The sequence below is a fragment of the Lampetra fluviatilis genome, chromosome 22, assembly GCF_964198595.1.
Source record: "Lampetra fluviatilis chromosome 22, kcLamFluv1.1, whole genome shotgun sequence".
NCBI lineage: Eukaryota > Metazoa > Chordata > Hyperoartia > Petromyzontiformes > Petromyzontidae > Lampetra > Lampetra fluviatilis.
In genome coordinates, this window is record NC_136296.1 from 12,631,545 (window position 1) to 12,646,184 (window position 14,640).

The 14,640-nt window shown below is 54.1% G+C and overlaps 1 protein-coding gene and 1 non-coding gene across 4 annotated transcripts; one reads left to right on the top strand and one right to left on the bottom strand.

The window, feature by feature from the left end:
* Nucleotides 1-1,341: 1,341 nt before the first annotated feature.
* Nucleotides 1,342-12,761, bottom strand: CMPK2 (cytidine/uridine monophosphate kinase 2). Of its 3 annotated transcripts, none has more exons than XM_078866623.1 (8): nt 12,427-12,761; nt 7,500-7,811; nt 6,468-6,547; nt 5,849-6,069; nt 5,449-5,593; nt 5,092-5,293; nt 3,065-3,310; nt 1,342-2,534 (listed from the first exon to the last, which is right to left on the bottom strand). In XM_078866623.1, exons 2-8 carry the CDS (start codon nt 7,802-7,804, stop codon nt 2,402-2,404), a joined length of 1,332 nt encoding a protein of 443 aa, XP_078722749.1. In that variant the 5' UTR covers nt 7,805-7,811; nt 12,427-12,761; the 3' UTR covers nt 1,342-2,401. The 3 variants fall into 3 exon arrangements, with proteins under 3 accessions (XP_078722749.1, XP_078722750.1, XP_078722751.1); XM_078866624.1 differs by having other exon boundaries at nt 12,413-12,761; XM_078866625.1 differs by lacking the exon at nt 12,427-12,761 and adding an exon at nt 9,248-9,506.
* TRNAK-UUU (transfer RNA lysine (anticodon UUU)) lies at nt 4,144-4,216 on the top strand. The gene has a single exon. It is a non-coding gene; the product is annotated as a tRNA-Lys (tRNA).
* Nucleotides 12,762-14,640: the final 1,879 nt, after the last annotated feature.

The window sequence follows — 14,640 nt, forward strand, 5'->3', positions numbered from 1 at the left end:
AGCTTCTTCGGGAACGAGGAGCGATGTGATCCGGGCGACAGAGCGGGGCACTTGCAGCCATGAAGACGGCAAACAGCGAGACGACGGGTGCCCAACAAGACGCAGCGTAGGCAAGCGCTTCGTTTGTCGATATTCCACCACAGCGCAGCGAGTCGGGATGATGATGGGCGTGAGGCACGAGACTTGCACGAGACGACCCTGCAACGCCGCGGTTACCCGCCGGTGTCACGAGTACAACGCCGGCGAGATGATGGACGCGGAGTGCCAAAGATGTTTTTTGGGAACGGCGTTGTGGTCGTCTGAGCGAGGAGCCGTGGCGGCACGAGCAGCAGCACATTGCGGGAGCCGCTGCGTCCGGGACAGATACAAACAGCGGAACCCGCCGCGGTGTGCACGGCCCTTGAGCGTAACGGGCCGTCCATAAATGACGTCACGCGATTTTTGGCCGATTTTTGACCCTCCCACCCTCGTCACAGAAAGTCAGACCCCCCCTCAAATATGACGTCACAAAGCTCTGCACCCCCCCTTCCGCAAAACCATATTTCCATTTTGAAAATAAAACATGCTTCAAATCGGTTTAAACTATTGTCATTGTAGTGCGTATTTAATGTGGCGCTGCACTCTGATGTTGTAGGAGAAAACATTTAAAAGGAGGCGTTGCAAAGCTAAAATTTAGCATAAAATTCACTTAAAAATATTCAACGTCTAACTAAAACTGCAGATGTTCAGGATATAATATTGAAATTCTCTTATAATTATAACATATTGAAAGTAATTATAACTATAAAAAAGACTTGAAACTTTGTAGTCGAACGAAGAAAACTGGAGAGTACAATTATAACAATCACATATTCATTCCACATAATGAAAAGCCCTGGTAGAATCATTATAATCAAAATATTTAATAACAATCATTAAAAAACATGTATGCTTCTCCATTCTCCCATGGAGAAGCAAAATTATCTTTCATGGAATAAATAAAAGGTGACCTTAGTAAATTTAAATAATCAAATAATTAATAATGAAAATTAATCAAAATTAGTGTTGTTATAACAATTCTATTTAATTAAGTTTATTTAAAGGTGGGTATTTTGATGTGACGTCACATATCTCAAACCCTCCCCCCCACGTCACAAATGTCTGACACCCCCCCCGTAGGTGCGTGACGTCATTTATGGACGGCCCCTAAATGATGATTCAGCAGCGATTTCTCGCCGCGCTAATTCCACGCCCGTGCCACGCCAGCCCGAGGCACAGCGCGCCGATGGATTGCAAGCGATGTACATTGGTTCACCAGCCCTCAACAATGCAGGCTCGCGCGGGCTCTACGAAGGGGGCATTGTTAAGTTCGTGCACTCGGCACAACGCTGCTGTGCAAACTCTCCATTCACCGTGGCTTTCGTGGGTCAAGAGCGGAGGGCGCGCGTTGAATGCTTAACAGCCCGTGCAGGTTGTGTTCGTGAGCAGTGGGGAAGAGTGGAGTGAGTGGTCGTTTGGGCGGGGGTCGAATCACGGATTTCAAAGTCTGTTGTTTTTACTCGGCGGTGGCCGGCTCAAAGGTCAGAGACGTTGAGCCGGAATCTCGGAGTGCCTGGGCTCGAATCCGGGTTCCAGCCGGTTGTGATTGAACCGGGCCTCAAGCGTAGCGTGTTGATGGCCTGAGCCGGGTCATTAATTACTGCACAAAAACACGCCTGAGTAAAATTGGCTCTGCGCATAATTCGGCGAAATTCAGCTCTGAAAATTAAAAAGTGTCAGTGTTGCTCCTCGCTTCTGTGTGGAGCAGAAGGCACTTGAATGGATCTCAGTAGTAGCTCTGCATTATCCACTTCTGTGGGCTGTTTTCTAACTCGTGGGTTGCCCTGCTCTGCCAGTTCTGAAAGGGTTAATTGGGATACACATTTTAGGAAACTTTAGACAAGTTGTGTTAACAAAATCTGCTTATCTCTTGTGGTTACACAAGCTTTTTTCTGGTAAACCAATCCCACCACTCTGTATAAAGCCAGCAGACAGTGTTCCAGCCGGCAAAATATGTTATGTGGGGTTTGTTTTTTGGAACTGGAATGTATTTAAATATGTAGATTTAATACGTAGATTCATCCATTCTCACAGTTGGTAATGGACTGGTTCCACGGTTCCACTAGGGTTTGGAACCCCACCGATGTCTAAACAAAAGAGATGTCGTGGAATTAAAGAAAGGCAGAGACAATAGAGAGAAGACTAATTCGTGTTAATGTAAATTCTCTTGTTACGTTTATTATGCGTTGATCCCGCGCTGACATTTGACGCGGCGCTGATTATGTTACAGATGAACCGTGCACCCCTCGATCCGCTTGCGGGTCTAACTGAGCCTGCTTGGCTTTGTTTTGCTTGTGCCTTGCGCCGCCACCAGGCCTGTCGCTCAGCAGGGCTTGAGGCGCTCGTGGTGCTGGAGGATGATGTCCACGACTTTCTGCAGGACGCCCGCCGGGGTGTCGGACGCGTCGATGGGAATGCAGCGCGGCTCCCGCATGCGCCGGTAGGCCTCTTCCACCCTGCGTGCATCGGCGGCGACACGGCAGACCACGGTCAGCCACCGGGAGAACGACCGCTCGCAACGCGCCGTCGAGAGAGCCGGTGCGGGGCGCACCGACGGGAGGGGAGCGACGGACCGGCGGGACGGACGGGCGACCGAGCGCCCGCCGAGAGGACGCTCGGCGCGGGGATGGAGCGATGACATCACGATGAGGTTAGCTCGCGATGGCCTACGGCGTGGGGGTACCTTCATCCAGCAGTGGATAAACAATGGCCGATGTTGATGATGTCGAATCGTGGTGCAGTGTGTTATGCACATTGCAGTACCTGCTAGTGCCACGGTACGATGCTGTGGACTGCATTGGCCTCGTTGGTGGGAGATGGAGCGATGAAATCAGCCGGTGTGCAGGCACTCACTGGATTACTACGGGGCCGCGAGTGATGGGCTTGAGGGGGATGCGCCCGCATCAAGCAGTGGCTCGATAACGACGACGAACAAAACAATTCGGAGCGAAATTCCAAGCGCCGGCGCTGGTTGGGCGCGACCCACCGCTCCCTGAAGGCGGCGTCCTCCTGCAAGCGCCTCTCCTCCCGCGTGATGTCCTCGCCGCGGCCCAGCAGCCGGCGCTGGCGCTCCGCGGGGCTCAGCGTGAGCATCACCGCCATGCTGGGCGCCAGCAGGTCCCGCGGCCAGCGGTACACGGGGTGACCCTCGGGAGGCAGGGCGCCCACGGGCACGCCGCCGCCGCCGCTGTCCTCCGTGGCCACGGCGTAGGCTGCCGTGCTGTGCCAGAACCTGTAAGGGCAAAAGCAAAGACCCCCCGCGTAGCCCTCACGGACTGTTGGGGCAAGTGCTGTCAGCGAGGAGCACCGTCGAAGGTCGGCACGGTGCAAGCACACGGTCGGGTTGGCCGGCACAAATGCCCTGACGTCCGTGTCTCCCCAACGTTGATGTTTACACACCGCACCGGGTACTCGTTTGAGGCTGAGTCGCGCGAGATGAGGCCCCAGGATAGGTTCAAGATGTCCCTCGCCAATGGTTGTGGCTGAGGTCGACGGACTCGTTCAGCGGGGTGAGCTCACCACCGCACGCCCCCGGCTCCCGACCAAAACCACAAACTGTGACACCGACAACAACAACGTGGCACACCTGTACGGGGGAAGGTGTTCGCGTGTTAAGGCTGGTGGCTGGCACAGCGCAAGCAGCCAGAGAGAGACCACAGCGAGATGAACACTGGGTGATGGTATGCACGTTGAACTTCTTTCGCACCGGACGTAGCCAACCCGTGCGAATCGGAGGTGCGGGGGAAGGGCAACAAACTAAACACAAGAATTAGTTCTTGAGAAATGAGGTGTGCAGGGTGCTGACCATGTGTTCTGGGGTCAGAGGCAGCAATTGGGAGGCATTCTAAATTCATAACCGTCGCCTATGACGCATATTTTATTTTCAGGCATTATTATTCACCAAATAGTGTGTTTAATTCATGGAACAATGGCGGCTGGCAGTGTTAGTTGCCCTGTCCCTGTGGATAGAGACAATGCAGTACCACGTGTGTGTGAAACTGCAGTACCTGAGCCTGTGACAATGCAGTATGTTTGTGTGTGTTCTGACCACTTAAGTCTACACGAGCCCGGATAGCTCAGTCGGTAGAGCATCAGACTTTTAATCTGAGGGTCCAGGGTTCAAGTCCCTGTTCGGGCGCTAGCTTTTTTTAATACATATATTTTTTAATATGTTCGTCAACTGTTTTAAAACTCTCCTGCGGCAGCAGTCAATGCTATTTAAAAGTAACGACCACATTCCTAGGTGAGTTCTTAACTCTCTAAAAAATGTCTTATTTAACCGGCTTATCCTGCCAATTAAAAACAAGCAATGTTACGTTGACTCGGAAAGGTTTTTGGATGCAAATATTGCAAACTGAGCTCAGCTAATTAGGGACTGTGGATGACATGAAAGCAGTGTCTGGGTAGGCCCGAGTCCTCAACACAGGTGGAGGGACCAATGGGAGACGTCCATGGGAACGACAAGCAGCCGAGTCTCAGGAGTTCCCTGCTAAAATGAGCATCGAAGCGGTGTTCAACTCCCATTCACAGCCCCGAGCCGGGGGAGGAAAGTCTCCATTACTATGATGGGACCGAGTTTATCCGTAATACAATCACCATTGACTTTTTCTACAAAGTGGTCTTCGCTTTATCGACCGCAAAGGGCTGATGGGTTAAGTCAACCCCCATCCAGGATCTGAACTCGGAATCTTCCGCTTGTGAGCCACTTGCTCTCGCGAGGAGCCCCTTGTCAGCAATGTGATTCATAATCAGTGCCACTCTGTCACGAGCTATGCTCACTTGTGCCGTGAGACACTCCACCACCCAGCACAGCCAAACAAATCTAATTCATCGCGCGGTGTGCAAGCATTTCACACGCCAGTGATCATTGTTTCTTAAGTTGTTGCTGAATGGTGGTTGTGAGCATTTCCCTTCAACTCACCGGCGCTTGAGCTCAAACGACGGAAATCGCGCATTAGACGCCGTGCAAGTGACGCATTCACTCGGGCGGCAGGAGGGTGACCGTGGGGTTACCTGTCTAGGACCACGGGGCCCTTGCGGGCCGCCTGGGACGCCTGGCCGTCGAGGATGTAGTTGCGGAGGCAGTAGTAGGCTCGCCGGATGAAGTTCGGCTGGTTGACGAAGAGCGGCAGGTACGAGTCGAGGTGGTCGGCCGGCAGAGGCAGGAGGGTGGCGCCGAGGCTCCGCTGCAAACCTCGCGTCACCGTCGATTTGCCTGGGTTGGAGAATAAGGCGAGAGGGTTTGTGTTGTTGTTGTTGTTGCTGCGGAGGCACTCGCCACGGACGCAGCGGCAACTCGCGGCGACACCGCCTGGCGCGGGGCGGCGGGTGAAGGTTGCGAGCAGCTGACGGGGTCCACGTGGGTCAAACCTGTTGCGTCCAGACCCTCGAGCACCACGATGGGGTGCCGAGACGAGGAGGAGGAGGCCATGCCACTGCCGTGATCCGTGCTCACCTTCCTCCACTCCTCACTCAGCTTCAGCAGCTCCGCCACCTCGGGCAGGAACTCCACGCACTGCAAGAGCACGGTACACTCACCGTGAGTGAGGGCGCAGTACACTCACCATGAGTGGGGGCACGGTACACTCACCGTGAGTGAGGGCGGTGCACTCACCGTGAGTGAGGGCACGGTACACTCACCGTGAGTGGGGGCACGGTACACTCACCGTGAGCGAGGGCGCGGTTTTTCCGCAGTCCTAACCCTAACCTAGCCCAAACCCAGACGTAGCCATAGCCCGGCCTGAGCCCCAGCACCTCGCTCGTCTCGCACCTCCTCCATGACAGCTCGCGCCTCCTCGTAGCGGTGGAACACGGGGTAGGTGTCGCCACTCAGGAAAGCCGGGTGGAGCGGCGGGGCCTCCGCGGGGACCACCGTGCCGCCCGCGAGGCCGCCGCCGCCGCCTCCGCACTGCACCGTCTGCCGCACGCGGCCGTCGGCCAGCGCCTCGTAGCGACACACCTGCCACTCCGCGTCGTTGTCCGCGCTCATTCCTGCGGAGGAGACGGCGGGAGGCGTGGCGACGAGTGAAATGTATCGCGTCGATCGGCGATGGGCGGCCCAGACGACGTCGGTGGGCCACGTGAGCGGCCCTCCTCCACCCCGGAGGGCCGCAAGCTTCACGCCGCGCCCGTGCGCTCGTCGTGACCCCCGCGTGTCACCCTGGACGCGCCGAGACCACGCCGAGACCACGCCACCGCGGGGGACTGCACGGAACTCGTGCGGCACACGGGCAGCAGATTGCCCACCACTGGCGTAGATTGTCGAGAGCTCTCCGATTTGCGGTTTCAGTTCCCTCGTGTGCCGTGCCAGCCTCTGTAGGTGCTTGCTAACAGCACTTGGCCCGACGGTCTTGTTCAAGATTATATATGGGGGGTATTTGTCTTTGTACCTTTAATCAACGTGTCCACGTGTTCATCGCAGGACACCAGGAATCCCGTGCGCAGGTGCGCTCCAGGTCCTTCCGGCTGCCTGCGAGTCCCACGAGGTCACGGAAATAAGATAAAGTACAGCAAATAAGCAATGAGAAATCAGAGCAAAAAACAACCGCGTCTTACGTCATAAATCTAAAATATTGCTCAAACACAAATCAACGTTCGTAGATAAATTTCCTGTAGCCATGTTTGCTCAGGCAGATTATGTTGAAACTGATCACAGTACAATTACAGAATAAGGTACAGGAACGTTAAACAGATTTAGGGTGACTATTTCACTCGTACGTAGAGAGACAAAGACGCAGGTCAAATGCAATTGAATAAGATTGTGGCGATATCATCATTCACGATACGGTCATCTTATCGCGACATCTAATCACCTTAACTCTGCGACTATTTCACGTTCGATCGTCTCGGTTTGTTTGTGCCCTGACGCACTGCACCGAGAAGATTCAACTAGGAGCGGGGATCGCTTGGGTAGTAGCTCAGCGCACGCGACATCGTCAACACGACGCTGCCACGCGGCTTCTCATGCCTGTGACGTCACAATGAGTACGAAGCCGTCACCACGCAGATTGACAAGCACGTTTTACAACGCGGACAATTCGATTCGTACTAAAAGAGATAAGCAGACGATGCACCTTCACGTCTCCACCAATACAGTACAGGTGTTGTTTTACACATCCCATTAGCCACGCGACGGCCTCAATGGGAGTGCATACTTTCAGCTCTGTTGGTTCGATATCAACAAACTCTGGACCAGCTTAAAAATTCAAAGTTTATATTTTTTTTATTATTTTCATTAATATTATCAAAACCGTTTAACCATTGTTATTACGTATGCAAAAATATGTATTTCAAATAGAACCCAGCGACGATCATCGCGGTGACGATAATTTTGCGATGTATCCCGACACGATGCGGTTATCGCGGATCCTCGTGGTACGACACACTCGATCCCTTGCCACGACTCCCGTCATCCCCGTCACCTGTGGGCCATGAAGTCGAGGAGGCTGCTGCTGCTGCTGCTACCTGGCCGCAGCAGCAGCCTGTCCCTCAACTCGGCGAGGAGCCGGGCCGCGCCGACCCGCGTCCTCCCGGCGATGCTCACGGAGACGGAGCCGTGCAACACGGAGCGTGCCTCGGCCGGCAAGGACCCCACGTGGGGCCCCCCGCGGGGCTCCGAGGCCACGGGCAGCACCGTGAAGTGGAAGGGCTCCTTCAGGGGGCCTCCGGCCACGCAGAAGGCCCAGGCGAGATGCCCGGGGGCGCCCTGGGGGGCGTCTTGGGCCATCAGAATTCTGGCAACGGCAGCAGTATCAGCAGCAGTGTCAGCAGCAGTATCAGCAGCAGTATCAGTAGCAGTATCAGCAGCAGTGCCAGCAGCAGTATCAGCAGCAGTGTCAGCAGCAGTGCCAGCAGCAGTATCAGCAGCAGTATCAGTAGCAGTACCAGCAGCAGCAGCAAGAGTAGTATCAGTAGCAGTGTCAGCAGCAGTATCAGCAGCAGTATCAGCAGCAGTGCCAGCAGCAGTATCAGCAGTATCAGCAGCAGCAAGAGTAGTATGAGCCGAGGAGGTGCTCGTTGGGAGGGGGGCGTGGGGGGTGTGCTGGAACATCTGATCACAATTGTGGAGGCCAGGAAATCTGTAGAGTCTTGTATGGGGAGAAATGAAATACACTTGTCTGGAGAAACTAAATGTCAAGCCGCCTGCACCTCGAGGTGTCGCAGGACCGCGTGGAGCGGTGGGTGGCGCGTTGCGGCTGTGGGTGAGTGTGCGGCAGCTCTGGCTGACAATGAAGGCTGTGCCCAAGGGTGGATGTGTGTGTGGATGTGTGTGTGTGGATGTGTGTGTGGATGTGTGTGTGTGGATGTGTGGATGTGTGTGTGTGGATGTGTGTGTGGATGTGTGTGTGTGGATGTGTGTGTGTGGATGTGTGGATGTGTGTGTGTGGATGTGTGTGTGGATGTGTGTGTGTGGATGTGTGTGTGTGGATGTGTGTGTGTGGATGTGTGTGTGGATGTGTGTGTGTGGATGTGTGTGTGGATGTGTGTGTGTGGATGTGTGTGTGTGGATGTGTGTGCGGATGTGTGTGTGGATGTGTGTGTGTGGATGTGTGTGTGGATGTGTGTGTGGATGTTTGTGTGGATGTGTGTGTGGATGTGTGTGTGGATGTGTGTGTGGATGTTTGTCGATTTAGAGTCGGCTTAACTATTTCGCCACAAAATTCAGTCATATGCGGCTACGCGGACGGATGTGAGATAACCTTGTGTGTGTACTATGCGTGTATTGTGTGTACTGTGTGTGCACTGCGTGTGTACTGTATGTACTGCGTGTGTGCTGTGTGTGTACTCTGTGTGTACTGTGTGTACTCTGTGTGTACTGTGTGTGTACTGTGTGTAATATGTGTGTACTGTGTGTACTGTGTGTGTACTATGTGTGTGCTGTGTTTACTGAGTGCGCTACTCGGCAGGCAGCTGTCACCTCGTGCGGTTTCGCTTTGTGCGCCTTTTTTCCTACGACTACCGCATACAGCGAGGGGAGCCTGTACACATGCTGTGTGAATACTGCACTAATCTCGGTGTGTGTACATGTAGAATACAGCAATGATGCATCACAGCTCGAGGCTTAAGCGAAATCTCCAGATGCGAAGATTCACTGCCTCCTCCGCCCTGTATTATTAAACAATCGTGTTAGTGAGGGTTGCGGATCGCGCACCGTGCCGCCCACGCATACCTGTTCACCCCGTGTTCTTGTACAGGGAAAGTGAGTTCTCAGGTCCATACGGGGCGTACAGCCGTTTCAATACGGGCACAAATGTTGTCGTCTATTTGTTTCTGCCTCGTGATGGGACTTTGTAGGATGAACGTTGAGATTTGCAAGGGTCGCGAGGTGACCACTGAGGTCTGATTTGGTCTCTAACAAGGTAGGGCGCTGATAAGGGGTTGCCAGGCATGGCCTTGTAACCAGGGGAACACGGTGACTTGACACTCGCCTGTCAACACTCGCCAGCCACTCACCACAGATGGCGTCAACTTCTACCCAGCGCTGTCTCTACATTGTCATAGAACACGGCACGTAACACCGACTCACATCGTCACGACATTCGCTTTAGCTGTGTCGACATCAGCACTGGGAAGACAAAGGCGGACGGACGTGTTGCTGCCCCCCCTCTCCCGTGCCGTTCCAGCCTGCATAGGTGCTCGCTAACAGCACTTTCCCGATTAGCACGGTTGGTTACGTACGGTGCGAAATAAGTTCAACATAAAAAGTCTGTCCAAGGCAAAACGGGGGATCCTTGCTCTGAGACGCGATGTCATGTCCGCTGTACGTTGTAGTACAACTCACCCGAAACTCACCACTCACGTGACCCCTGACACAGCCGACATCCCTCACCTGGCACACCCGACACTCACCCAACACGTGGCACACTCACCTAACCTCACTCACCTAACCGCACTGACCTCACCATACTCAACTCACCACACTCACCTAACCGCACTGACCTCACCATACTCACCTCACCACACTCACCTCACCACACACACCTCACCACACTCACCTCACCACACTCACCTCACTACACTCACCTCACCACACTCACCTAACCACACTCACCTCACCACACACACCTCACCACACTCACCTCACCGCACTGACCTCACCATACTCACCTCACCACACTCACCTCACTACACTCACCTCACCACACTCACCTAACCACACTCACCTCACCACACACACCTCACCACACTCACCTCACCACACTCACCTCACTACACTCACCTCACCACACTCACCTAACCACACTCACCTCACCACACACACCTCACCACACTCACCTCACCGCACTGACCTCACCATACTCACCTCACCACACTCACCTCACTACACTCACCTCACCACACTCACCTAACCACACTCACCTCACCACACTCACCTAACCACACTCACCTAACCACACTCACCTAACCACACTCACCTCACCACACTCACCACACTCACCTCACCACACTCACCTCACCACACTCACCTAACCACACACACTTCACCACACACACCTCACAACACTCACCTCACCACACTCACCTAACCACACACACCTAACCACACTTACCTCACCACACACACCTCACCATACTCACCTCACCACACTCACCTAACCACACTCACCTCACCACACTCACCTAACCACACTCACCTAACCACACTCACCTCACCACACTCACCTCACCACACTCACCTCACCACACTCACCTAACCACACACACCTCACCACACACACCTCACCACACTCACCTCACCACACTCACCTCACCACACTCACCTCACCACACTCACCTCACCACACTCACCTAACCACACTCACCTCACCACACTCACCTCACCACACACACCTCACCACACTCACCTAACCACACACACCTCACCACACACACCTCACCACAACAACAACCGCCATTCGCCACTAAGTGGCGGTGACGTCACCACGACGCTTGTGCCAGGCCATGTGCACCTTGAGGCCACGTGAAGTGTCGAACGCCCGCTGGCAGGAGGTCACGGGGCAGACCCAGGTGCCACGGGTCGACTGACCGAGATGACCGAGATGACTGGCTGATGCACCACCTGTGCCCCCTACTGTGCCAACTTGCTGTGCTTTAGCCACCCGGCGCTCCGCTCGTTGTTGTGAGCGTCGCTCCTCCGCCCTCCGTTGTTGTTGGAGGGCGACTGCCTCCAACTGCCCAGTAGCGTCCTTCACGAGCCTCCTCCACTGAGGCCGATCTTGACACCGCTGGTACCAGTCATCGGCAAGTCCACTCAGCTCCACGTCCTCCTGTACCACATCACTCCATCTCTTCTCTAGCCCGTGCCGCGCCCGTTTAGCCCCCTCGATCCGGCCGAACAAAAGCTGTTTAGGCATGCGGTGGCTGGGCATGCGGGCTACATGACCCAGCCAACGCAGCCTTGCCTGCCGGAGGAGCTCACTGATGGGACTTTGCCCAGATCTTTCAAGGACTTGTGAGCTCCTCACACAATCCAGCCTGGTCAAACCCAGGATGGATCGTAGGCAGGCCAGCCTAAATGTTTCCAACCGGCGAAGATGCTCCACTAGGGGGGTCCACGTTTCGCAAGCGTAGAGAAGGGAGGGAATGACCGTGGCCGAGAAGACCTGAAGCTTCGTGCGGAGCGACAGACCAGGTAGCTTCCACACAGCGTTACGCAACCGATGAAAAGATATTGCCGCTCGACTGATTCGGAGTGAGACCTCTGCTGATAAACTGGAGCCTCACCACACACACCTCACCACACTCACCTAACCACACTCACCTAACCACACTCACCTCACCACACTCACCTCACCACACTCACCTCACCACACTCACCTAACCACACACACCTCACCACACACACCTCACCACACTCACCTAACCACATTCACCTAACCACACTCACCTAACCACACTCACCTCACCACACTCACCTCACTCACCTGACCACACTCAGCCGACAATCAGCCCGTCACCTGGCACTCAACACTCACCCGGCACTCACCTGGCAACACTCATCAGCCAGCCACAAATACAAAGATCCCCCGTATAGCCTTAACAGACTGCTGGGGCAAGTGCTGTTAGCGAACTGCACCTCTGGAGGCCGGCACGGCACGCGAGAGGATGGGTGGCCAGCACCACGCCCGACCGCCTTTGTCTCCCCAGTGGCAATGTTTACACACCGCGCCAGGCACCCATTTCATGCTGAGTCGACCTAGGGGAGGCCCAGGACCGGCTCAGAAAATTGTCACCGGTGTTGGCCGTGAGCGGGAATCGAACTCGGCTCGCTCCACTTCGGCTCCTCACGACGCTCATCCCTCGCCTGTCACTCATCACTCACCGGGCCACTCACCCGACAGCACTCACCAGCCGTGCCTCTCACTCACTCACTCGCACGCGCCGTCGCGAGCACCGCGAGTGGCTCCCTCCTCGGCACCGCGTCTCGCGCTGATGCCGCCGCCGCCCCCGCATTGTGGAGATTCCTCCGTCAGCGCGTCCTGCGTGCTGGTGGTGGCGGGGGGCGGTCGCTGGCTTTCGGGTTTCGGCTTTCGGGGTGGGAGCGGGGCTATCGGGGGGGTGGGAGGGGCTGCTGTTGAGGCAACATGCCAGCAGCGTGTGCCATACGTGGACGAGGCGGTCTGGTTGTTGATTAATCCACCCGTACCACCACCACCACCACGCGTGGTCGTTCCTGGAATCGATGCGCGCCCCTCGAGCTCGATGGCATCGCCTCCCGCGACGTCACTGCGCGGAAGAGAAGGACACGCCTGCCCTCGGGAGCCCAGCAGCGCTGGGTTTTGAAAGGGAAGGGTTGGTGGATCACGCCGACATCTGTGAGCCCCCCCCCCCTGCCCCCCTCCCCCCCAGCTGCGTGCTGAGCTGCTGCATGGTGGCCGTGGTCAAGAGGTGGCAGTCCAGGGAGTGGGTTCGTCAAGCCGCCGATGTGGAACTCTGGCCAACAGGGCGGAGGAGTGGTTAAAACTTGTACAACAAGCGCATGGGTTCGATTCCTGACTCGGGTGCCTTTGCTGTGTAGAGTTTTGTTTGTGCTGACCCTGTTTTGCTGAGCGTAGAGGGCAGGGCGCATAGACGTTTCATGGAGCACAGTACAACACAACAATGCATTTTGCTGCGCCGCCGTCGCAAGGCACTCACCACTGATTACTCTTTGGTTCTTTCGGTAAAGTCACGTATAAAGAGAAAGTAATAAATTGAGTAAAAGTATGCGATTATTTAATAAAAAATAGCATGCTATTATGTAATTTATTATTTATTTATTAAATAATAGTATGCTATTATTTAATTTCTTATTTTCTCTTTATACGTGACTTTACCAAAATAACCAACGAGTAATTCCTGCAGTCACGAAAGCTCCAAATTAAGTTTTTACTCACCACTGATGTTGGCCGGGAATCCAACAGGAAAGTCGGGTTGTCGAGTTCATAGCGCAGCGTGGAACACTGCTCCACTTCGCCCTTGATGATCAATACAACAGCAATACAATCACCGCCATATGAATGCTCACGGAGTCTCAAGACGTCTCGTTCAAGAGGGTGCTGCTACATGGGGAGGTTTGCTACATGAGCCCCAGGGTGGCGAGGAGATGTTAACTACCTCTCCTGGTATACAGGAGGCCGTGGGTTCGATCCCGACCCTGACGCCTGCTGCTGCTGTATATTTGGAGTTTGCGTGTCTCTCTCCCCGCGGTCGAGTGAATTTTTCTCCGGGTCCTCCGGTTTTTCCCTCGGCATTTAGAATCAACATCACGCGTTTAGATGATTTGGCTGCTTTCCACTTCCACGTGATAAGCCACTTGGTTGAGCGATCATTTGTGGCCAAGACGCTTCTGAAAAGAGCGATACAGCTCAGTGGGCCTTACCTGGTAAAATCAAAATAGTGAAAGGTTTGGCCATTGTCATTCATCAGAGTCGCGTGTCTCCTTGTGGGAAGACACCGCAGAACCCGGGAGAAAATCCAACCACACAGATGGATTCGAGAAACCATTGCTGCATAGCAACGTATGTATGTATGTTGAAGACAAACGTGCTAATCGGAGTTGTGGGGTAGGTCAACAAACTGGACACATGCTGGCCACCTTGACAGTCCGTGCACATTAAGGGTTCTGATAACAACTCGTGTTGTTATCAGTTTTGTACCAGTTAAAAGGGTAAAAACCTACCATTATATTTTGCCACTGGTAAAAGAGATCTCATAGTGTAAATGTTTACCCCGAACTCTCAATACTCTGATATTGCACTGTTTTTGAGTTGTACGCCTTCTGGTGTCATCTGGCCCTACACCAATGGGGACTAGGCTCTAAAGAAAGCCGTCTCGGGTGTGGGCCAATCAACTTCAAGGACAGTGCATATTATTATCCTTATCAGAGTTGCTTCTTTTTGTTTGCTTTATTGACTACTTGTGTTGTGGTCATTGCAAACATGATGCCTTGAATAAAGGTGTCAGTTTTGTACCAGTTAAAAGGGTAAAAACCTACCATTATATTTTGCCACTGGTAAAAGAGATCTCATAGTGTAAATGTTTACCCCGAACTCTCAATACTCTGATATTGCACTGTTTTTG

Excerpts from the sequence above, each read along its gene's own strand:
- CMPK2 (XM_078866623.1), bottom strand. The coding sequence starts at position 7,804 with ATGGCCCAAGACGCCCCCCAGGGCGCCCCCGGGCATCTCGCCTGGGCC. Across the intron at positions 5,294-5,448 it reads CGAGGGTCTGGACGCAACAG|GCAAATCGACGGTGACGCGA; the intron begins GTTTGACCCACG and ends TCTCCAACCCAG. Across the intron at positions 3,311-5,091 it reads GGCCCCGTGGTCCTAGACAG|GTTCTGGCACAGCACGGCAG; the intron begins GTAACCCCACGG and ends TTGCCCTTACAG.